Raw genomic sequence first — 25,243 nt, forward strand, 5'->3', positions numbered from 1 at the left:
AACAGTGATGAGTGAGTGAATGAATGAGTGAAAACCTACCTTATTGCAAGGGATCAAATTTATCCCCCAACTGTAGACATTGGCCAGCGCTCACTGGCAGCCAGAAGGACGACACTTCACGGGTCTCCAAACCCAGACCCTCTCCTCCTTGTCTCATGCCAGCTAGCTGCTTATTCTTTGATCAGTTTTGCCAATGGCAGCATGAAGGTGAGATGGGCAATGGATGGTTGACTCAGCTTAAGCTGCACATCTGCTTCAGTGCTCAGGGGCCCACCAGCCCTTGGAATGTCCCAAAAGGACCAGCCCTGACTCCAGGCCTGGAGCCTGAAGGAACTCCTGTATCAGAGCAACACTGCTACAACGATAGGGGCCTGTCTCATAATCGGAGGTCAGAAAGGCTGAAGACACATTAATTCTGGGCTCTCACTGTATCTGAGGCGGCTGATCTGAAGCCTGGGGCCCTGCAATACATTTTCATTTTTCTGTATCACCAGGGATTGTCCTTCTCTTAATCTCAGTTTCTCCACCGAACAAGGAGAAGAGCAAATCGTACAGCTGAAAGCCAGCCTTTGCCTTCTCAGTGGCCAGGTCTGTTTAAGCTGGAAGGGAAGTACAGATTGAGTATGAACCTGCTCCTTCTTCTCTGGTCGAGTTCCTATCAAGGGGCAAGCTCCTTACCCCAAGTGCAGGAGAATCAGCTGGCATCTGTGAATGTAAGACTCACTCCTGTCCACGGGGGAGGCGTGGGGTGGAGGGATGAAAGCCAGACCAGCTGAAGCCCTCGTCCGTTTTCTCCCAACATTTTCCATCCAGCTTGCCAACTCCCAATTCCAAGCTAAGTATGGTATTCTGCCCACTGGTTCTGCTGCCCAGCCTCACCCAGGCTTGGTTGCCTCCTACCCGCTCCTGCACCTTCTCACGAGCTTGCTCAAGGTTTAAGTTCCAAAGATAAGACATTTCTTCACATGTCCCCACACGCCCACGCTGCCTGGACCAAGCAACCTGTTCTACAATAAATGTGAAAGGCTGCAGCCCACAGGGCTATTGTGAGGGTATAATGAGTGAGGCCATGGACATGGGCTAAATCTTTCCTAGAAGTGGGGAGGGAAGTTTGAATTCGGGGCTGAAAACTGATTCTAAGAGACGAAGGAAGATTTTCTTTGAATCTGTGTACAAGTTCCACAGAGCTGCAGAATTTTAGAACCAAAAGGGAGTATAATCCAAATATCTCTCCTCGCTGAAAGGATTTAATAATTACAAAATCACAGCTCGACAGTAATAGAAGCTGACCCCAGGTTTCCTGAATAGTAGGATTTGTTCCACAAACCAGTTGGGTGTTAAAGTGCTCACAAAATAATTTTAAGTGAAAAAAAGACCAGGATATAGAAAAAGTCAATGCATCATACTCCTAAGAATAACTCGCAATTATACAGCCTGTGCCTGACACACGTTATTCCATCTAATCCCCACATTGTACACGAGATGGTTTATAGCCTCCTTTTACAGATAATAAAACTAATGATTGGCACAGTTGGGCAACTTATTCAAGGTCGTCAACAAGAGGCAGAGCAGGGATTGACGTGAGGTTTCTGACTCAAGTCTGTCTCTTAACCACGACTGCCTTTCCTGAGGAACACAAACTGAAAGGAAACACAGCAAAGGTTCACGGAATGAGAGGAGTCACTTCTCAAACTGGGGATGCCTCACTGGCTTCACCTTTCCCGGGAAGGAACACCGAGATGTTGACACAGCCCTCTCCGAAGGACTGAGATCCCTGAAGCTCGGGATGAGCAGTTCAAGGATGCTGCAGGCACTTTCAGAGTATTGCTAAAGCTTTCAAACGCACATCCCCTTTGATCCAGCACTCCCACACTTCTGGGAGTTTACCCTACAGATGTACACAGGCATGAGTGTAAAGCTATATGTACAAGGTTAGAGACACTGCCTTTTTGCAAAAGCCAAAGCCTGGAAACCATCCAAAACCCTATCAAAAGAAGACGAATAACCTGTGGTCTATGCATGCGCTGAGATCCCAGGGAGCAGGGAGAGTGAGGAAGCCCCCTGGCTACTGATGTGGGCCTCTCTCCAAGATACACTGTTGAATGGAAAGAAGCCAAGTATAGAATATTGAGTGAAACTTGTCTTTGGGTTAAAAGGTGGGAAGTATGTGTATATATACATACATACATACATACATATATATATTCATATATGAATAATATAAATAATATATGCTTGCATTTTCATAAAGAAACTTTGGAAGGACACAGACAAAACCAACAAAATTGGTTACCAGTGGTGCTGAGGCAGGGTAGGAACAGGGTAGACGGGAGACAGGGGTAGGAATGGGACTTCTCATTGTGTATTCTCTTATATTTTTTTATATGATTGTATCATATACTTTTAAAATTCAGATTAAAAAAGGAAAAGAAATGATTAAAAAATACACATTGGGCTTCCCTGGTGGGGCAGTGGTTGAGAGTCCGCCTGCCGATGGAGGGGACGCGGGTTCGTGCCCTGGTCCGGGAAGATCCCACATGGTGTGGAGCGGCTGGGCCTGTGAGCCATGGCCGCTGAGCCTGCGCGTCCGGAGCCTGTGCTCCGCAACGGGAGAGGCCACAACAGTGAGAGGCCCGTGTATCGCAAAACAAAAAAAAACAAAAAAAAAACACACTATGGAGCATGTGTGTGTGTGTGTGTGTGTGTGTGTGTTTGTGCACATTCAGACCAGCACTCAGAGGTGCTGGTCTGAATGTGCACAAACTCAGCATTCTGGAGATGAGCAGAGGGGGCTGGTGGGCAGTGGGTCAGGGCCGGCACCGTGCACAGATGGACTGTCCCCAGTGGTCAGCACCCGGCCATACGGGCTGCTGAGTGTCATGCACATCACACCCTGGCCCACAGTGCTCTCCATCTCGGGGCGGAGGGTGGTGGCGGGACAGCGGGGGAGTCCCACAAGGGGATCCTGGGCCGCCCCGCGGCGGGACACTCACATTTCCAGGACCATGACGATGTTGGCCTTCTCTTCGAAGGCATCCACACACTGGACCAGCTTGGGGTGGTGGAGGCAGTTCATGATGCTGATCTCCTGCCGGATGTTCTCCTTCTCTTTTGCTGAATATGCCTTGAAGAATTTCCCTGCCCAGATTTTTCCAGTTTTCTTCTCTACAAGTCGAAAGACCTGTCCAAATTTCCCACTGTGAATGAAAGGAGGAGAGAAAAAGCAATTTAGCCCAGCTTTCCACTGACCTGGGATTGGCAAGTGATGGACCGTGGGACCCATCTGGCCTCCCTCTTTTTCTAAATAAAGTTTTACTGGAAAACCGCCATGCCCATTTGTGCCCAGATTGTCTGTGGCTGCTTCTGGGTTTCAGGAGCAAAGCAGTCGTTGCAGCATAAACCAAATGGCCCACAAACCCTAAATATCCATCATCTGGCCCTTTACAGAAGAAGTTGGCCAGTCCCTGCTCTAGGTCAGTGAAGCACACTGCGGATGCCGTAAACCTACTCTCCATCACTTGTCAATGTCAGCCCGGGTCTGGCCCCCAACCCTGCCCTAACCCTGTCCAGTCTTGCTGTTCTTTCAGGACTGTCATCTCCTTGGGCTGAGGCCTCAATCTTGGCGACAGACTTCCTTCCCTTTCCCCCGCGAAAGGACCCGTGACGTCAGGTTGGGGAAGTCCTCCCCAGGTACCGGGAATTTCAGAGTGGTTGCCTTCCTTCCACGGCTTTCCAGTACCGGGGGCCTGGAGACAGCCTAGCAAGGCCCCTGCTTCCCACTGTAGGGATGGCAGTGGTGGCATTCCGCTGACACCACTCCCGCCCCAGAGCAGGGTCCTCGTTCTTCAGGACTGCGATGAGGTTGGTGTCACTCCTTTATTGGACAGAAACCCTCCGGAAATAAAGAGCTGAGCCCCATTCCTCTCTCTTCCACCTCCCCTCCTCCTCCAGGGATAGTGGGCGACAGGCAGCCCTGGGTGCTGCTGCTGGTGGGCACAGCCTGGCTGTGCCGAGGGCCCAGGGTTGTGGTCTGAGTCCACTGGTGTCTCTGCAGCCCAGGGAAGAGCCTCAGCAGAGACTGTGGCCTGAGTTCACAAAGCGAGGGGTGATGACAGGAGGTACATGTCAAGGGGGCGCGTTCTCCTGAAGCACTAGAGCTAGAACTGCTGAACGGCGAGCACGGATCAAAGGGAAGGGATCCTAAGGACGGGCCGGGCCAGACCCGCTGCCCTGGGTTATGTCCTATGTGAGGGGTGGATTGCAGAGGGGGACGGGCCTGCTCAAGCTTGCGGAGGGATCCCGGGGCACAGCAGCTCCTAAGAGAGCCCTGGCCGGGTGATGCTTTCACGGGTGCCAACAGGTCAAGCCCTCCCGGTTCTGCAGGAACCTCAGTCTGGGGAGTTGGCAGGACCCAGGGAAGGACAGGAAGAGGAAGCAGGGAACTTAACCTCGGGGCCTGCGCCACCCTCACCCTGGGCTCCGGAAGGGTGCTTCCCACTCCACTTACGATCCTAGTCTCTCTTCGATGTCATAGAAGTCAGACACTTTCTGGTCAGTATTGACCACGACGGTCCGATAATCGACCTCGGGCTCCTTTTCATCTGCAGGGTGGGGGTCGGGGTGAGTGTGAGTCATCAGACCCCTCACCCACCCCCGCTCTACCCCTCGAGTCTTCCCGAGGACGGGGGCCAGCACTCACCATCATCTGACACCTCCACTTCATCCTTCGGCTCTAGGGGGAGAGAGGGCGTGGGTGATTAGTAACGAAGGCCCACCGAGAGCAAAGCATGCCGGGGGCCCTGTCGGACTTCAGCCTTCCCAGGCACAAGACCACTAAGCCCAGAGCTCTGGGCACCACCACGGGGTCAGTGGGTCCACGCTGCAACAGGGCCACGTATACACCGGCAGGCGCTGATCCTCACCCAGCCCCTCCTCTGCCAGCTCTCCCCTCCATCCACCCCCCTCTAGCCTTGAGGTCCCCTAGACATGCCCTTCTTCACATCTTTTCTAGTCTCTCTGACTTTCAGAACCTACACACAACTACGACAGTCCCTTTCTGCTCCGGCTCAAAAGTCGGCAACTTATAATTGCTACTAGTGTCAGATCCATTTATCCATTTGCTGAGAACTCTTTCTGGAATTCCAGCTAGGTACCAGTTATTGTGCCAGTGATCATGGGTGTACAAAACAAAATACAGATGGCATGATCTCTCCTCCTTTCTTGGAGCTTATATATAATTTCGTTGGAGAGGCAAAAACACATATCCTTGAAATATCCATTACGAGTGTTATATAATCAAGCACAAATATCGCAGTACAAACTGAGTAGACCATGGAGAAAGGTGACACAAGTGGGGCAAGTACAAAGTCAGAGCAATTAGTCTAGGAAGAAGGAGCCCTTGGAAGAGCCCTAGGAAGAAGGAGCCCTTGAGTTGTGTCTTAAAAGAAATGATGGAACACAGTGAGGAGGTGGGTGACGTCATGCAGGAAGCCAGCAGGTGTTTATGGGTATGGCAAGGAGGGACATGAGCAGCCCACCCTGGCCGTTCACAGATGTTTCAGTCGTGGATGGGGGGTCGTGAGGGGACAGGCTGGTGGCCAGAGGAATACACCCACTTCTGAAGTCCAGGCTTTCCTTTGCTTTGGTATAATTAGTCCCTAAAGAGCCACTGTGGCTTCTTGACCTTCGCCAAGTGCCCTTCCCTTCCGGGGCCTCAGTTTCCTCATCTGTAAAAGGAAAGCACTGTACTTCTAGGTGGTTCTCGGGTCCTTGGCTAGCCCCGGACGCCATGCTTTGCGATGTGCTAGGTGCTACTCGGCCATGGTGTGGGGCTGTGTCCCGTCTGACAGCGGGAACCAAGGGAGGCTTCCTGAAGAGGTCGAAAGACCTGAGGAAGCCAGAGAGGGAGGCCAAGGATCTCTAAAGTGTGTGTGTGTTTGTGTGTGCGAACCACTGGGGGAAAGGGTGTGATTTGCTGAAGCTCCCAGCAGAGCAAGACTGAGGACAGGAAAGGGACGGCAGATGGAAGGAAGGCCAGGGCAGACGGGGCCGAGGGGTTGGTCAGACACTGCCCAGAAAGGAGGGCTTGTGTGGGAGCGGGCCCAGCTCTGTGTGCTTCGCAAGTGGAATGCTGGCGGTGAAGGCGTGGGTCGGGGACCAGGTGCAGCTTGAAACTGTAGACAGTGAGTCTCTCTGTTAGGCTGAGGGCAGAACAAATGACTGAAAGCTAAGCAGGCAACCTGAGAGAAGTCACACAGTTCCCATGCAAGATAAGTACCCCTTGCTGGAAAAGAGTTTTGAGAGAGTTTATAAGCATGTGACCGGGAACAAGAGAGGCTATGATTTGTTTAGAGTTCTTAAAATGCTGTTGATGAAGTTTAATTTTAAAAAACCAACACAAGTGGGATTGGGAGGAATATTTGTCACAGAAAGGAAAATGCCATGGAAAAATAAAAAAAGGATAAGGTCGATGGGGACTCTCAGATTAGTGGTGGGGTTCACAGATACTGTCGGGATGTGAGTATAACTGATCAAGTCTTCTAAATCACAGATTTGAGAGTTGACAGTGACACTGTCAAATTCACAGATGACCAAAATGTACTTGAGAGCAACACACCTGGAAGGTAGTAATGGAGTCATGTGTTCAGGGAGAACTGAATCATTCAGACTTTCAGCATGACAAGCCCTAGGGTATCTAGTTAGAACCAAAAGTGGGAGCCCCATTCCTCAAGCAACTGCTCTGGCCAACAGAATGCTGTCACTGGGGACGTGTGCACCGGCTGCAAACAGGTGTTATTACTCTGCCCTTGGTAGAGCCTGGGGTCATGTGATCCTAGAACCCTGGCTGTTGGCACTGATAAAGTCTCAGTGGAGCTGGAGGAGGCGTGGGCCATTGAAAGGAAGAGCTGCCATGTGAAGATGATCAGAAAAGGTTAGGCCTCTCTGGTTGGGAAAGAAGCCTAAAGCAGACGTGATAAAAAACAAAAAAATCACAATAGCCAAGGGTGAGATTAGGGTTATGAACTTTCACCAACTCATGAATACTATAACGTGGGAGAACAGTTTAGCGTTATACCTCACATAGGAGGAACGCTGCAGGCATCTGGAAATCACATCTCAAGAGCCACCGGAAGAACGATAAATAGGTTCAAGAGATGTTTAGGTTAGTTCAACAATGGTATGTCAGACGGGGATTTAAGGAAAGCGAGAGATTCAAGTCAATTCAACAATCACTAACTGAGCACTTGTGGATGCCAGTCACTGCATGGGGCCTTAGAGACAAAACATTAATGATAATACCCACATTTAGTGGCAGGGAGGCCCCGTCGTCCTGATCCGTGGTGCCCTAGCTGAGACAGTGGTTTGACCTCTCCTGACCTTTTTGTCCCCATGCCACATATCCTGGTGTAGAATGAGCAACAGGATGAGAGAGTACAGAGAGACAGGCTCTCCTGGCCTGGAATCTCTAGGAGGAACCGTCTGTCCTCTCCTCGTGAAGGAACAGAAGCAGCGCTGTGAGCCCATGAGGGGCTTTCCGATGACCTGTTTCCCGGAGGCATCTTCCAGGTGGCCCTGAAAGGGCATGCAGTTCTAGAACTGGCCTCTCCCCATCTCTCTGACACCAGTTAGAGATGGAGCTAGCCTTCTTGCCCTCCTCTCAAATACCACACCTACCCTCAACTCCTGCCTCTCTCCTTAGCAGTCAAGATGCAGCGTGCTTTCCTGGTACCAAGGCTGTGGGGTCCAGCTCAATCTCAGGGAACCCAGGCCCCGGTCTCTGGCTCACTGTTACACAGCAACCCTTCCTCTGTGTGGAACTCGGACCAAGGCTCCAGGCTGAGACATTTCCCTTCCTCCTTTTCCTTCTCGTCCTGTCTCCACTCTATTTGGAAAGGAAATGGCCATGAGAGGAGGAACCCCAGAGGCGTGGGGGAAAGGCCACAATTCAATTAGCCAAGCTCTCTGAGCATAAAGAGGTAGTAATGAGAGAGGTGGCCACATGGTGTCCATCTTTCCGTTCAGGAAGGAGCTAAACTGCAGTAGAAGGGACTTCAACGAGATACTTTTTTAAAAATCCACTCAGAAAGAGCTGTGAGATCCAAGAGCTAAGTGGAAGAACTATTTGGAAGATGGTTCAAAGATATTTCTGCAGGCAGATGACACCATCCCCCTGGAGTGGTGTTTCGGGGAGGGCCGGCTGAGTGCTCTGGCCCTCACGTGGCACGTGTCTAGCCGGCTCCCTGGACAGAGCGGTCCCTTTGCACGGCGGAGGGCTGCTGGGCGCCCAGCGGGCACTAGAGGGCGCCCGCGCCCCGGAGAGGGCAGCCGCGGCAGCTCAGGGTGAGCGTTTGATTTCCGCTGCTTCTCTGGGGGCTCTGCATCTCTACCCCACTCTGCAAGCAGCCTCTATCACAGCTGTTTGCTAACAACTATACAGACTAGAACAAATTAGGATTAGGAGCAAGGACGGAGCGGATTTCAGAGTTAGAGTTGAGTATGGTGGGAGTGGAGATCCAGACCTGGTTGGGATGGGAGAGAGCGGCTGCGTTGGGTGGGAGGGGGAAGGGGAGGTGCTCGTTTACTCAGGTTTGGGAAGACGAGGAGGGGTGCTGTCAGGTTACGGGTCCTAGACTTAGCGGGGTGGGGGGCTCTGGCATAAGGAGGCCACAGAGCTGGGTGGAGACCTGCATGCTATGCTGTGGCCTCCACCGTATCCCTAGAGCCCCTGCAGCACCTGGAACACAGGAGGGGCACTGGACACACTGAGTGAGTGAATGCAGAGTGAGGGCGGGGATGGAACTGAGAGGTCCGGATGAAGCCCAAAACTGAAGTTGCTGAGGCAGAGGCTGGAGGGGCCGTGGTAGCAGTGGGAAGGTGAGAGCCAACATTAGCTGTGCTTAGAGGGAGGAGGGTTGATTGGCACTGACTTTTTATGACCACCAGACCCCACGGGCTCACAGAAATGAGCTACTATAATCACATCCCTCTTCTACACATGTGCACACACACACACACCCTCCACTTCTCTGAGAGCCATTGCACTTTTAAAGAGGAGAGAGATGATCAACCCAGGCTATAACTGACAGGCTTCTGAGCCGTCCACAGAGCTTCACTTGGAAGCCACACCCCCTTACCCTCACCCTCCCATCCCCCCCTTCATCCTCTGCCCCTCAGAGGATGTTCTGTGCTGTTCTGCCCCTTCCCCCTCCCATCAGGGACAAGCCAGCTGGACCTGGGGGTGGGAGCATCTTCCAGCCTGGAAGCCCTGGGTGGCCTGGACCCCTCCTCTGGATTGCAGGCAATTTCAACATTTCCCTTTGTCTGCTTCCTGCCAGGACGGGCCCCAGGAAGAGAATCTGAGGACCACAGAAGGGGGTTCAGCTGGCCTCAGGCAAGAAGGGAGAGGCCACCTGCCTGGACCCAAGTGGTCCCAGCCCCTCCTCCCCACAGACCGTCCTCACAGCCCTGGAAGCTGCTGTCCTGGCCTCCTAAGAGCCACACGCGCAGCTCCTGTGGCCTCTGGTCCTCTGTGTGGGGCTCAACAGGTATTCTACAGTCTCTCCTGGTACATGCCCTAAAAGACCTGGAAGTTTTCCCTTCCAGCTAATGCACATCTCACTGCCACGTTACCCCTTTTCTATCACTTTTCTAGGAGGTTGGGAGTCATCTTCTTGGACAAAGTAATATGCTAAAAACATGCAGACTGGAACCTGGCTGCCTCTCCTGGCACGCCCACTCGAACCAGTCTGCTTCCCATTCTGCTCATGTCAAAGGGCGGCCGATGACAGTTTTGTTACTGCTTCTCCCAGAAGACATCTGTGAGCGGCTGGTGGGCAGGAGCCCCATGAAACTGCAAAGAGGTCTGGCAGGGCTCTCTCGGGCCGGGCTCCACGATCCACGCCGCCACAGCACACTGTGGCTCTCAGAGAGACCTGCCCTCTGGGGGATCTCTAGGGCTCCCTGGGCAAAGGCCCCCAAGACAGGGCTGCACAGGCAGAATTATAAATTTGGTGTGTTTTCCACTGGCAATCTCCAAACTTTCTTTCTGGAGCCCTCATTTAATTTGAAAGTAAAGTTTAATATCTGTTTTATGCCTAAATTTTGAAACTAAAGAGGGGTATCAAACTGTAATGACAGTTTCCATACGTATGATGCCTCTGGCTATATGGTGATTTCAGGACCTGCGCCCTGTCCAGGTCCTTTAGTCTTCTCTCTACCTCACATCTTACAGCTCTCTCTTCTCCTAGAAGTCTTTCACTTGTTTTCCCTCCACCTTCCTCCCTGCCCCCTTGCCTCCATCTTAAATTCACAGCGCTCGTTTTCTTCTTTTCACATGAAACTTCTTGAAGTAACGTTCCATACTCCTGGCCTCTCCTTCTTCCATTTATTCCTTAGGTTCCCAGGCCAACCATTCTCGACCCTGTGGAAACGCTATGGACTTTGCTCTCAAAGATCACGGCTTATCAAAGGGCTGATTCCAAAGATCTTGCATCCTCATCTCTTTCCTCTTTGCCACTCGCTGCTTCCATGTTTCTGCAACACAGCTCCAGCCTCCCCTTGGTTCTCTCCCCTCTCAGTCCTTTCTCCTGGTCGTGCAGGCTCCTTCATTTCTGTACCAGTGTAGACTTTCTTTACCCCCCTCTCCGTGAACTTACTGATGCCCATGGCTTCAATTACCAATTAAATAGTGAAGACCCCCCTGCCCCAAACCTGTAGCTCGAGCTTAAACCTTTCTCCTGAGCTCTGGATTCAACCATCCAACAGTCTGAAGACACCTCCCCATGGATATCCCTCAGACACCTCAACTCAACAGGACCAAAGCCAGAACTTCCACCTTCTCTGGGACTCCCTGCTATCTAACCTCCAAGTCATTGGGAGGCAGCCTGGCCTCCTCCATTAGTTTAACCAACGGAGCTCAGGCTCAGGGTCAGACAGCTCTGAGTTCAAGCTTCAACACACCATTTCCAAGCTCTGTGACCTTGGGCAACTAGTTTCACCCCTCTAAACCTCAGTTCCCCTATCTGTAAAGTGGGGGTAATGACAGTATCTACTTCGTTGAGTTAGATGCGTGACATAATGCACATAAAGTGCTTAATGTATGGTTAGCATACAGCAAGTGTTTAATATATGTTAGCCACCATGAATCATAATAATCAACCTCTAAATGGCTCTTGAACTTGTCTTTAGTTGCCCAAGCTGGGACCTGGGAGTAATCTTAGACTCTTCTAACTTTTCCCTTGAATTCTCTGCCCCAGAAGTCATCAGGAATGGTCAATTCCACCTCCTAAGGAGCCTTACTATACCTCTCCCGGACTACACCACAGGGGCTCAACCGGTATTTCACTGACTCCAATCTCATCCCCCTAGTCCACTTCAGTGCTTCTCAAACTTTCAAGTGTATATGAATCCATGGGGGGTGAGGGTGGATAATGTTAAAATGAAGGTTCAGAAGGGACTAGGGAAGTGGGGGGCAGAGAGTCTGCATTTCTAACAGGCTCCCAGGATCCCAAGACTAGTGGTCCAGACCACCCCTTGGGTTCCAAAGGTCTATTCTTCCTCTAACTCTCTTTCTAAAAACACAGATCTAATTGCATCAAGCCCCTGCCTGAAAACCTTTGATGAACTCACGATTTTACCCACACTCTCCTTTTCGTGTTGCTTCCTCCTGTTCTATCTCACACAGCATATGCCCTGGCCACACACACGAGTCTCCAAATGCCATGCATTTCTACCACTTTGTACCTTTGCTCACACTGTTTCCTCTGTGAGGAATGCCTCTCCCAATCTGCCCTACCTCTTGGAATCCTATTCCTTTTCCCAAGACTCAGCATACGTATTACGTCTAGGAAGTCTTTCCCAACCTTCATGGCAAAATTATTCATGCTTTCTGCTATGTCTCCGCAATTTGTTTATACTGGTCTAATAGGATGCAGCCCATCTCATTATAGTTAGCTGTCCTCCTTGTCAGATTTTATGCTCCCAATCTTATCGGTCTTCCCTGACACTGAGTTCACCCTCAAATATGAGTGCAAGAGAGGAGGGAGCTGGATGAGCGGGTAGGGCAAGACGTTGAAACTATAGGTCTACCTGAGCTCCCGCTTCCCAGGACTGTGCTTCTGATTAACACACCATCGGCCCTGCTGGGAGTGTACCAAAACCGGTGGTTCAGTATTTTTTGAAGGATCATAGGTACCTCTTTTAGAGTATAGATCAGTATCACAACATTGGAAATCAAGATTCCAAAAGACTCTGCCAGCCATCAGTGATGTCCTGTCAGTTCCCTTGTACCCACCTCAGTTCAGCCTTCTATACACACAAGGTAAGTCATGCACATTTATCGCAAGCCGGGGATGAAAGGAAGGCAGCCTACCCTCAGGTTTCTCTCCCACCACTGTGAGTTCAGACTCCTGGCTCGGCTCACTGGTTCCATAGACGTTGATTGCGCGCACACGGAATTTATACTCTCGGTCAGGCAGCAGGTCGTGGATGTTAAAAGAGGTGCTGCGGCATGTGGCTAGTTCCTTCCACTTCTTGTCCGCCGAGTCCCAGATCTCGACGCTGTAGGACTGTACGGCACTGCCCCCATCGTACGAGGAGCCGTACCAGGACAGGGTCAGCGAGGAGCTGCGAATGTCAGAGGCACAAGGCGTGCCGGCCGGGGGGTCCGGCTTGTCTGGGGAGAGAGAAGCACAACATCACCCAACTCTGCAGGACTGCAGGGCGAGAAGTTCTTTAATTGGCTCTGTCATGAGGGAGAAGCCTGGAGAACAGGAGCTGCGATCCCTGGTCCTGGCTCTCCTTCCCTCATCCACACGGCCACACCTAGGTACATACCTGCCTATGTGGAAAGCCCCACAAATACCGATTTGCTCAGAAAAAACCTCTTTTTTGGTTAGTTTCCAGTCTACACATCATGGTTTCCTGTGCTTTGCCCAAGTCAAAAACATATTTCTCTGTGTAAACAGACCTAGGAAGCTGCCCAGGAGGCGTGGACTGCTTCCCATCAAAAATATGCTTTGAGAGAGAGTTCAGTGTGTGTGTGTGTGTGTGTGTGTGTGTGTGTGTGTGTGTGTGTCTGTGTGTGTCTCCTTCAGGCCTGAGGTCAGTGACCTGTGACATAACCAGGGGTCAGTCTCCACTTTCTCTAGGACCTGGGAAACACCTGCCCCGCTGGGAGTCAGTACAGCACAGTGAGCTCTGAAGTCACACACTGGCTTTGAATACAGCTCTGTCTTCATTCATTACTTGTTAACCCCTCTGTGCCACAGTTTCCTCGTCTGTAAAACGTGCATGATAATAGCACTGGATCACAAGGTTGTTGTGAGATGTTCTTAGAAAAGCGTCTTGTTTGAGTAGCCTTTACTGTCATCATTATTGCAGAAGTTTATTTCTAACTTTATAATATATAAAAAATTACTCCTACCCTCTCTCTGTCATCCTCCTAGGACTGGTATAAAATGAGATAGAGAATTTCAAAGCGAACCACCGTAGCAAATCACAATCATCCCTGACTGAGGGCCAGAAAATGAGCTGAGGACACAAACTGGGAGCGGCCCTTTGTCTGGCCGCCTTCCCATTCAGACCAGTAATGCTAAGAACCAGTAACACTGCCAACTTCAAGGCAAATCACGGTAGTCAGTGTGTTCATTAATGCGGTTCTTTAGTTCTGCTGATTTTTGGCAGGTGTTCATCTGAACAGAATTCGATTCTTCAGATTTAGTCTCTGCAGGTGGTTGGTTTAGTTACAGATACCAGTGTTCACTAAGCCTTCATCTCCTCCAAGACAATCTGAGTCCTAGAGCTCCCCAAACTGGCAATTAAAAGCCATGTTTTATGCTCTGTGAATTTATAAGCTATGTGAATTGCAGCTAATTCCTTAACTTCCAGGACAAGTTTGTCTTTTTCATTTGGAAAATGGGGTTAATATATATCTACCTCTTAGGGGTTTTGCAAGCATCAAATAAGCAAACCCAGGTAAAAGTACTTGATTTCTACTCTCCTTCCCCTCAGCAAGGTAGGAAGGCCAAAGAAAATCCCTGCAAATGACTTAAGCATATTGAGAAGAAAAAGAACATTCTGCCTGTGTATGTGTCCATGCATACACACACACCTATACATACATACACACACACACACAAACACATACATATATACCTATACACACATCCACATCCACATATACATATACACACACATACTCATTTCCCCCCTCCCCCAAGCCCTGCTGCTTCTACATCCAGCCAAGAACGCACTGCCCGGAAGCCATCCATACCCAGCAACCCCAGCCTGGGCTGACTCGCCCTAGAATGACTCTGGGACTGTGACAGCCACTCCCCACCGGTGGCAGTCACGCTGGAGGCCTCCTATGATGGAACCACTTTCACGGGTTGTTCAATATGTTCTCTTAGAAAAACTGTTTGTTCTGAAAGATATGTTGGTCTTTTTAGAAATATCTCTGGTGTTGGCTAAGATGTTTATTATTCTAAACTCTCTTACAGGCAAGTGGTTCAAGTCCTCTCAAGACCCAGCTAAGGAAGTCAAAAGGCCTAAAGAAAGATGAAGGACAGACTCCATGCCTCCCTCCCTCAAAGGAAATGCCTGGAAAACCGACTGGACACGTTTAATGTCCTGTAGTTTCAGATGACGAATACAGATACACTCCACTGACTGATATTCTCCCCTCCTGCTTTGGTCAAGAAAAGAAAACTTGGAGAAATGGGTATTTTGGAAAAGGTACTATTAATCCCCTACCCTGTTCCAAATTTAGTCTCTTGGCTAAAAGAGAGAGAACTGACACAGGACATATGTCACTGCCTGCAGCATGAGAGAAGATGCAAAGTTTGGGGAGGGTGGCTTTAATTCAAAGTGAAACCCCAATGCTTTCAAGGAATTTGATGCCATGTTAAGGAGTTCAGAACAGACGCAAGTTTGAAGTCATAGGAGATTAGGAGGCCCCACCCGCATGCCTGCCCCGGGAGCCACGGGCTGAGCCTGATGCTTTCTGTTCTTTCCAACCTACGGCGCTCCACATGGAGGCCGGATGAGCTGGGGACGAAAACCCTCAGGACAGAATAGACGTCCTCAGAACAGCCTGCTCTCAGGGCCAAAGAAACAGACGCACTCAGTCTGGGAGGGAAGCCTGGGCATGGCCTGGCAAAGGCCAGGCGGGCTCAGTGTCCGGGGCCCCGAGCTCCATGCTTCCTTGGAATTCTTTCGTGGCTCCCTGGAGACTTGACTAGCAGAATGGGAAACGCTGAGTCTAAAGGAAGGGGCTCCGATGGTACCAGTTCCAGGATTTTCTCTCCAGCAAATGTTCTCACTCCTGGGAAAACGGAGGCTCTCACCTCTGCTGCTTCTCTGGAGTAACTGCGCTGGCAGTCCCTGCGTGCCTGTGTGTTTGAAGATGGTCTGTGACTGGGCCTAACCCCACCTGGTCCTCCCTCCACTGGCACCTCAGCAGCCACCTGCAGCTTTTAGAGAATGGCAGGGCTGCAAGGGCCCCCAGGTTATCTATCTGGGTAATCCCGGCCCTTCGGGATTAGGCAAGGCACTTTGCTTACCAAGAATACCCAGCTGGCCAGTGACGGAGCCAAGAGGAGATTTTAAAAGGTCTCTGAACCCTCACTCCAGGGGCCTGTTATTTTCCCAGCTATCAGGCTGAATAAGATCAAGAATGCATCTTGCTTAAGCCCAAGCCAAGCATTACGATGAGAAATCTCCTGCCCTTAAAAATCATGCAAGTTCCAAGCTCAGAGAGCATTGGGGGATTACTGGGTATCTGGGATCCTCTCTGCTTTGTTTTTCTCCTTTAAAGATACGCAGAGTGGCCTGTTTTTCTTGTGTTGGACAAGTCGCATGAAGGGCTTCATCTGGGTCCAGCTGCTCTCTCCTGCCCGAGAGGCCCCTCCCTCACCTCTCCGAGGCTGAGGCTGGAGGCCCACTCGTGGGCAGAGGTCCTCTGCGCATCACAAATCCCTGCACTATCTCTTAACATATAATAATAATTAGCCTTCAAAATAGCTAAACATCACTCATTTAAAGTAACTGAAGGAAAGACTAATTTTTTTGAATGAATTTATGTATTTATTTTTTTATTTTTGGCTGTGTTGGGTCATCGCTGCTGTGCGCGGGCTTTTCTCTAGTTGTGGCGAGGGGGGGCTACTCTTCCTTGCGGTGCGCGGACTTCTCGTTGTGGTAGCTTCTCTTGTTGTGGAGCACGGGCTCTAGGCACGTGGGCTTCAGTAGTTGTGGCGTGCAAGCTCAGTAGTTGTGGCTCGCGGGCTCTAGAGCACAGGCTCAGTAGTTGTGGCACATGCGCTTAGTTGCTCCGCGGCATGTGGGATCTTCCCGGACCAGGGCTCGAACCTGTGTTCCCTGCGTTGGCAGGTGGGTTCTTAACCACTGCACCACGAGGGAAGGCCAGGGAAAGGCTAATTTTTATCATCATTTAAAGAAATAGGAGTCAGAGACTATCTGAAAAGACAGGGGTACTTTAAAAAACATACAAGAAGAGACATTTACCGCTAATTAGTAGAAGTTGTGCTAAACTGGCCTTATGTAGCTGGCTTACAAATGGGTGCTTCCAAAGTGCTTGTAACTGTCTGGAGTAGGCCAAACAATTCCTGTTTCATCTCATTTACATTTTACATCTACTTAATCAACCCTGATCAGATAATACACAGATGTCGCTAGAGACATGCAGGTAAACCTGGGCTTCATCCAGATTTACTTTGGACTGATTCTAAATCCCCAGGCTCTGAATGAATGTGGATTTGCTGTACCCATCAACGCGAGTCCTCATTTTATTGAGCAATTCTATTCTTAGCTTTCCAAGGGGGAAGCAGACAGAAAGCCCTTCCCCTCCATTCCATTCCCCTCCCAGGACGGCATTTAACATGCCGCTCCTGCCAGCTGGCGGACAGCCACGCCAATGGCCCTGTCAGCACCGGCCGAGGAGAATGAGAAACTCAACCATAAAAGGCCACAACTGCAGCCTGTATGGTGGTGATGGGGGAGGGGAGTGGGGGGCACCGTGGGGAGCGTGGGGGCAGGGGGCGCTGGCCACAGAAAGGCAGTTCCATGGACTTGACCCTAACGTTCCCCCAGCAGGAGCAGATGAGAGAGAACACCAAGGAAAACTGGAAACTGCTACCAGCCGATGGGCGGGGCGTGGCACCAAATCAATACTTCAGGTTCCGGTCTAAGTGGAAAGGCGAACCGGATCAATAGCACCAATCCCCCCCCGCAAAGTGTTCCTGACTCCAGGAGGAGACAATTAAAATAGGAGTCACCACAGAGAGTGAGGGGGTCAAGGGTCTCTCCTGTCTTTTATAGATGAGAAACCTATTCCCTGAGCCTCTGGTCCACTGGCCTTCCCAGAGATAAAACTCCTGACCTAAGGAAACTAAAGAAAGGGGATCAGATCAAAGAACACCAGGTGAAATCCGAAACTGGGCAGAAGGCCTAAATAGACATTTCTCCAAAGAAGATATACAGATTGCCAACAAACACATGAAAGGATGCTCAACATCATTAATCATTAGAGAAATGCAAATCAAAACTACAATGAGATATCATCTCACACCAGTCAGAATGGCCATCATCAAAAAATCTAGAAACAATAAATTCTGGACAGGGTGTGGAGAAAAGGGAACCCTCTTGCACTGTTGGTGGGAATGTAAATTGATACAGCCACTATGGAGAACAGGATGGAGGTTCCTTAAAAAACTAAAAATAGAACTACAATACGACCCAGCAATCCCACTACTGGGCATATACCCTGAGAAAACCATAATTCAAAATGAGCCATGGGGCTTCCTTGGTGGCACAGTGGTTGAGAGTCTGCCTGCCGATGCAGGGGACGTGGGTTTGTGCCCCGGTCCGGGAAGATCCCACATGCCGCGTTGTGGCTGGGCCCATGAGCCATGGCCGCTGAGCCTGCGTGTCCGGAGCCTGTGCTCCGCAGCGGGAGAGGTCACAACAGTGAGAGGCCCACGTACCGCAAAATGAGTCATGTACCACAATGTTCACTGCAGCTCTATTTACAATAGCCAGGACATGGAAGCAACCTAAGTGTCCATCGACAGATGAATGGATAAAGAAGATGAGGCACATATATACAATGGAATATTCCTCAGCCATAGAAAGAAATGAAATTGAGTTATTTGTAGTGAGGTGGATGGACCTAGAGTCTGTCATACAGAGTGAAGTAAGTCAGAAAGAGAAAAACAAATACCGTATGCTAACACGTATATATGGAATCTAAAAAAAAAAAAATGGTCATGAAGAACCTAGGGGCAGGACAGGAATAAAGACACAGATCTACTAGAGAATGGACTTGAGGACACGGTGAGGGGGAAGGGTAAGCTGGGACAAAGTGAGAGAGTGGCATAGACATATATACACTCCCAAACGTAAAATAGATAGCTAGTGGGAAGCAGCCGCATAGCACAGGGAGATCAGCTCGGTGGTTTGTGACCACCTAGAGGGGTAGGATAGGAAGGGTGGGAGGGAGGGAGACGCAAGAGGGAAGAGATATGGGGACATATGTATATGTATAGCTGATTCACTTTGTTATACAGCAGAAACTAACACACCATTGTAAAGCAATTATACTCCAATAAAGATGTTAAAAAAAAAAAAGAACACCAGGTGAAAAGCTTTCGTGTGCACCACGTATGAAGGCCCGAAAGTGCTCTAGGACCAGCCTGCTATCCATCTGCTGCTCCTTCGCTGTCCTGAACGCCTGCCACGTGTGTTGGGGGGGGCAGTGGGCTGAGCATGACGGACAGTAGGAGGCCAGTTAGGAAGCTAGTTTGATATTTCAAGAGAGAGTTGACCAGGGCATGAAAAACACAGTGATTGAGATGGAGAGGAAAAAGTGACCTTGACAATTAGTCTGAAGACAGACTCTGAACTCAATCCTGGGATGTAGGAGATAAGAAAAAGGGAGTGGATTGGGGATTAGGAGGGCAAGGTGACCTCAGAAGAGCAGTCCCAGAAGACTAATGGGGCCTGGGGGTGAGGCTACAGGGAGTTGAAGATTGTTGCCGGGGAGGTGAAGAAGGAGACTCAGAGGAGAGACTGGCTCTTTCAGAGGGTTTGGCTGTGAAGAGAGAGCAGGAGAAAGATGCTAGGGTGGCCAGAGTGAGACGAGATACTGCAGGAGTTATGCGTGCCTGTGCGCATGGCGACGATGGGAGAGTCCTGGCAACATTTATGGGAGAAATTGGGGAGAAGTTGAAGAGAATGGGGGTGGCGGGGGTTGGAGCCCTCAAGAGCCTGGGGTCCGGAGCACAGGAGAAAGGTGGGCAACACCCAGAGCCTGGAGGGTGGAGTCAGCACGGGGACAGATAGAGAGACGCCTGCAGGTGTGGGACCACCAAGCTAAGCAAGTTCATGCCTGATGCCTCCTATTTCTCAGAGAGGCCAGTGGCCAAGGCCTGCAGGGTAGGGGGTCTCGAGGAATGGCTGTCTCAGGGTATGGGAGCGGGCACTGACCAGCGCCGACGCCCTGGCTGAGCCTGGACATTGACAGAGCCCAGCACTGAGTCTGCAGATTGATGTGGTCTCTCTGCCGTGCCCTGAACTCAGGCAGAGCGGCAGTGAAGTTGAAAGGCAGCACTGATTCAAGGTGAGGGTTTGCGAGGGGACTGGGGTTGGGGGCAGGCAGTGGACCAGGGGGAGAAGGGGTCACAGGGGCTAGCTGGAGAGAGTTGGAGTGGTAGAGCTCAGAGTCTGGCTAGAAAGGGAAACTGGGAGGGGATTCATAGGACGAGGAAAATGCTGTGTGTGCAAGGTCTGGGATTCTCAACAAGCACGAAGGGCAGCAACAGTGTGAGAGCAGGGAGTGGGAGAGCGGGGAGAAAGGGAGCCTGTGGGCAGAGGGAACGCGTGCTGAAGCAGCGGCCCCGGGAGATGAGGCCTGGAAGTCCATCATCCCGCCTTCCCTACGCCCCATCCCCAGACTCACCCACAACGGTGAGGTTGACCTGGGCCTGCCTGCTGCCCAGCCTGTTCTCCACCAGCAGAGTGTAGCAGCCACAGTGCTCCTGGCGTGCAGCCCGGATGGTGAGCTTGCTGACGTTCTCACTGTTCTCCACCTTGATGTGCTCACTCTCCTGGATCTGGGACAGAGAGTGGGGCAGGCACTGGAGGCTTTGAGCCAGAAAGGAAGGGGGCTCCGACCCATCCTCACCCCTGGGGATGTGGATACAGCTGCCCGAGCTGTGTGGGGCTGGTCTTGTCTGGGCTCTGAGCTTCCCCCTAAGCGGGGAAGACCCCCTAAGGTCTAGACTCTGAGCTTCCCCCTCTCCTGCATCTAGAGCCAAGCTGCCCTGACAGGGTCGAGATCTGGGACAAGCAGGGAGGGTACTGAGCAGGGTCTGGTGGCCGGGAGTGAGCTGTCACTCTCTGCTCCAGACCGGAAACAGGGCACATTCCAGCCCCCTCCACTGCTCTGGGATGGGATGGTGGGAGAACAGATTTGATCAAAGTCACTTACAAAGCCCACCCAGTGGGTTCTGACCTCTTCTGTGCCGTCAAATACCACAGTCACCAGCCAGATGTGGCTATTCAAATTTTAGTTGAGTGGCAAATCATCCAAATGTCCATCAACTGATGGACAGATAAACAAAATGTGGTACATCCAGAAAACGGAATGTTATTTGGCCATAAAAAGGAATAAAATATTGGTTCATGTTACATCATGGATGTGCCCTGAAAACGTAACGCTAAGTGAAAAAACCCAGACACAAAAGAACACATATTGTACGATTCCATTTATATGAAATGCCCAGAATAGGCAAATCCAAAGAGACAGAAAGCAGGTGGGAGATTGCCAGGGTCTGGGGGAAGGGGAGAAATGACTACGAATGGGTCTGGGGTTTCTTTTCGAGGTGATAAAAATGTTCTGGAATCAGAAAATTGTTATGGTTGCCCAACCTTGTGAATATATGTACACTTTAAAAGGATGCATTTTATGGTGTGTGAATTATATCTCAACAAAGCTGTTACAACAATTTTTAATTAACTGAAGTATAAAATTCAGTTCCTCAGTTGCACTAGTCACACTTCACGTGTTCAATAGCCACATATGGTTAGTGGCTACTCTACTGGATAACAGACATGGTACAGTTACATCACTACAGAAAGTTCTGTTGGATGGAGCTGGGACTTGGCTCAATGCCTCTGAAGAGGGTTGAGATTCCATCTTACTTCAGACACCACTAGCCCAGACAAAACCCAAGCAAACATGCTTTGGGATAAGGCCAGCTTCTCTTCTTCATCTTTTGAGTCCAACTCTTCTTTCTTCCCCAGTACTAGCCTCCCACCTCTGGGCCTTAGGACAATTTGAATGGGTTGGAAATAGAGCAACAGAGGGCTCAGAAGAAGTCATCACACCTTCTGTAGAGGTCCTGATCCAGGGCCAGCCTGCCGGGCTGGGGCCCCTGCTCATCAGGCACATGGGCACACACTACCAACGTGGGATCAGAAAAATGGCCAGGCTCCCCAAGTTTCTCTAAAAGGAACTGGTTGTTTGGAAATTCAAACACTTTCCTGTAGGACTGTTGTTATAAATGGAAGTTAGATTTCTGGGTCAGTAAGCCAAAATTCTGTTTAACGTACAACTGATCTACTCAAATCCTCAGGTGCGCTTTTATCTCTCCAGCATGCGGTAAGTTTAAGTGGTCGCCACAGATAGGGTTCAGTGAGCTGGCACAGAATCACAGAAAGCTCTAGAGTCTGAGAGGTCATTTAGGTCACTGGTTCGATTTTCCTGACTCCAAGTAGAATTCTAGACAGAGATACCCAAATCAGGTGGGGGCCATAGGTGGTTTCTGTTTTCTCCTTCATATTCTTCTCTATCACACAAATTGTCTACAAAACAGGCGTCCTTGCTAGATGTAGAAGAAAAGGTTATTAAGAGCTCAGATGTGGTGGGTGGGTGACAGGGGTGTGAGGGGCTCTCCCATTTCTCAGGCCCCTGTGATGAGCAGCGATGCTGCCCTTCATCACAGCATTTCTCATCCCTTTCGGCCCACGACGGCTCTGGAACTTGTGTGGGCTGTTCTCGGGCCACTGCCCTCTGTTACTGACCTGCTTTCGGAACTTCATCCAGGTGCAGGTGATGGGCTGGGTGCCGGCCACTTTACCCAACAGCTCCACAGGCTCTCCTGCACGCACCTTTTGGTCCTCAGGAAACTGGATGATCTGAGGGGGCACGGCTGGGGGAGGACAAGGGAGAGAGTGAGCTCCGAGGAGGAGGGAGCCTCAGACATTCTAATCTCATTCGACGCTGCCAGCCACATTGGTCTGTTGCTCCTCTCTCACCTTCCGGAACCTTCAGGGTAAGACTGAGCAATGACCACTGCTTCAGACACCTGGGCTGACGGATCTGCTAGGTTTGCTGGTCTCTTGATCCTGATTCCCTCAGAAGTGACCCACACAATTTACAAGGCATGATTCTCCGTTCGTTGGTTGTTGTGGAATTTGTGCCTTACCCTAATTTTTTGAATCTGTGACCTTACTCCTTTATTAGTTACAAAGCATCTTGCCTTCTAACCTCCAGGTCACCCTGGCTGACAGGCTCAATATGGTTCACATCCTCAAATGTCTTTCCATGGAAAACAGACAGGGCTTCCTATCACAGGGACATACAGAGCAGAGCATGAAAACAGCACAAAGTGGATTATCTCAGTAAGGGGCAGACTGGAGGACAGAGAGGTGAGCAGGATTTCACAGCAGGGATGGGAAAGTCACCAGTATCGTGTGATGCTGTCCATACCAGAGAAGCAGGAGAAAAGGCAAGTAGTGGAAGAGGGTGGGGGACCAAGGTGTACAGGGACTCTTGGGGAAATTTCAGCCTGAATAATGCAGAGCTTGAATCGGGGAGCGGGGTGGGACCACATCCCCAGTGGTCAGTCTAGCAGAGCAAAGGGTAAACCCCTCAAAGCAGATGACTCCCTCGCCCGCAAATGTTGCTGTGACCAATTACCTGCCTTCGGAGGTGTCTTGGGGGCAGGTTTCTTTTTCACAGTTGCATCACCTGAAACAAAGAAGTTCACAGGTTATTTTCTGTTATTATTATTTTTTTTTACAAGGCTCCTGAATCCTAGGAGGGCACAGTCTGATCCACTGGCCCCTCATCCAGATGGAGCCCTCCCTTGAATATGTCTTTCTGGAGACCTTGCAGTCGCACATGGACAACCTCATGAGCGACTGAATACCACTTCTCAACAGGGCCTCTGGAGGGGTCCCCAGAGCCTCCAGGGAGATAAAAACTCTGAAAAATGCTTAAGCTTCCATTGTCCATTTCTATGATGATAACCCCAAACTCACTAACTCTTCTCTTACCCTTTCAGGAAACTCATAAGGGAAATTATGTCAGATAAACTGACTAAATTTAGTCCTTGGTGTGGATCCAAGGGTCTCAGGCTTCCTTTGGGTCACAGACTGTGGACCGTGGCTTTTATTTTTTTAATGTTTGTTGAATGGATCAATGAATGAACAAACAAATGAATGAACAAACCAATGGTCTCCTTCATTCTTACCCCACCCCATTCTCCAAATGACTCACATAAGAAAACTGACCCAGACAGACCAGTTTTGCCACACTAACCTATTCATTTGTCTAAATAGCAATATGGCGAATATGTAACAAGCTATCTTCATAGCTTATTTTCATATTTCTTTCAGAACTTTGTTCAAAAGTCATCTAACGTACTTACCCAAGTGAAATGAAAACCTACATGCACACAGACACCTGTATATGAATGTTTGTAGTGGGTTTATTTGTGATTGCCAAAAACTAGAAGTTATCCAAATGTCCTTCAACTGGAGAATGAATGAACTGTGGTACAGTCATACAAGGAAATACCACTCATCGATAAAAAGGAACAAACTTCTGATATACACAACATGAATGGATCTCAATGATTCATCTTTCTCTTCTGCTAAAAGAAGTCAGACTCAAAGGCTGTGTACTGTATAATTCTATTTGTAGGACATTTTAGAAAAGGCAAAACTGTAGGGACAGAGAAAAGGTGGGTGGGGAGGGGTTGACTACTAAGGGGCACAGGACATATTTTAAGGTGTAGAAACCATATCTTGGTCGTGGTGGTAGTTACAGGACTATACGCATTTGTCAAGAACTGTGCAACAGAATGGGTGAATTTTACTGTATGTAAATTATAATATGAAAAATGGGAAAGAGCTGCTTAACCAGTGAGATCCTCCCTAACCACACTATATCAAATAGCTGTGGTTTTATAATAGATTGTCCTTGTTTTTAGGAAATATATACTGAGGTATTGAGGTATAGAGGATACCACATGTGCAACTTACTTTCAAACTGTTCATAAACAATAATGTGTACGTGTGTATGTATACGTGTATATGTGTTTGTGAAGAGGTAGAAGGAAAGAGAGGTTGAAAAATAGAGGAAGAGAAAGAGAGAGAACATATGATAAAGCAAAAATGATAAAACATTAAGATTTGAAGAATGTGAATGAAGGGTATACAAGAAATATTTGTACTATTTTTGCAACTTTTCCATAGTTCTGAAATTATTTCAAAATAAAAGTTAAACAGAAAGTTAAACAATGTTTTATCCAGCCAACATGATGTAGTTGTTCAAATGGAGAAAGAGAAAGCAGTGTCTGTTGAGGAGATGGCTGGGAGGTGCGACACAGGGTGGACCTGAGGACTCGAGATGATCTAACCTGGAGAGAAGAGCCCCATTGATCAGGAACCGAGTGACTCAGAGTAGAGAGTCAGGGTGATGTTTGGTGGAGGGTGGCTGGAGCACAGGGCTGGTTTCAGAGAGCAGTGGCACGAAGATGGCGTGACAATTTAAAGAAGATAAAAAATTCAGTTCCTCGGTCACACTAGTCACATTTCAAGTGCTCATAGCCATGCATGTTTAGTGGCTTCCATATTGTGTAGACAGAGAGCACTGCTATCATCACAGAAAGTTCTATTGGACAGTGCTGGTCTAGAATGTCAAGTTTGAGAGTTAGGTCTCTGTCCTGAGTAACAGGAAGTCCTAACACAAACGGCAGTCCAACTGGGCTAGAGGACCCCTGGAGGTCTTTCTAGTTCCAGGGCACAAGAATATCCAATTAGGAGGCTATTGCCATACTCTTAGGAGAAACACATCAAGGTCCAGCCTTGGCAAAGGCAGCAGAAAAGAAAATACAAATAAGAGATGGAAGAAAAGTTAAAAGAATTCCGGGGCTAAACA

The 25,243-nt window shown here is 49.6% G+C and overlaps 1 protein-coding gene across 4 annotated transcripts in view; it reads right to left on the minus strand.

Annotated features, from left to right (window-relative positions):
- The window catches only part of MYLK (myosin light chain kinase), a 268,245-nt gene that overhangs the window by 26,145 nt on the left and 216,857 nt on the right, over window positions 1-25,243 (minus strand). For all 4 annotated transcript variants that reach the window (XM_060010779.1, XM_060010776.1, XM_060010777.1 and 1 more), the window contains 7 exons: window positions 22,997-23,047; window positions 22,099-22,226; window positions 19,973-20,126; window positions 12,371-12,673; window positions 4,700-4,732; window positions 4,508-4,601; window positions 2,994-3,197 (listed from right to left, as the gene is read on the minus strand). In XM_060010779.1, the coding sequence (XP_059866762.1) occupies window positions 2,994-3,197; window positions 4,508-4,601; window positions 4,700-4,732; window positions 12,371-12,673; window positions 19,973-20,126; window positions 22,099-22,226; window positions 22,997-23,047 (967 nt within the window). The remainder of the gene's footprint in view (window positions 1-2,993; window positions 3,198-4,507; window positions 4,602-4,699; window positions 4,733-12,370; window positions 12,674-19,972; window positions 20,127-22,098; window positions 22,227-22,996; window positions 23,048-25,243) is intronic.

The sequence above is a fragment of the Delphinus delphis genome, chromosome 4, assembly GCF_949987515.2.
Source record: "Delphinus delphis chromosome 4, mDelDel1.2, whole genome shotgun sequence".
Lineage (NCBI taxonomy): Eukaryota > Metazoa > Chordata > Mammalia > Artiodactyla > Delphinidae > Delphinus > Delphinus delphis.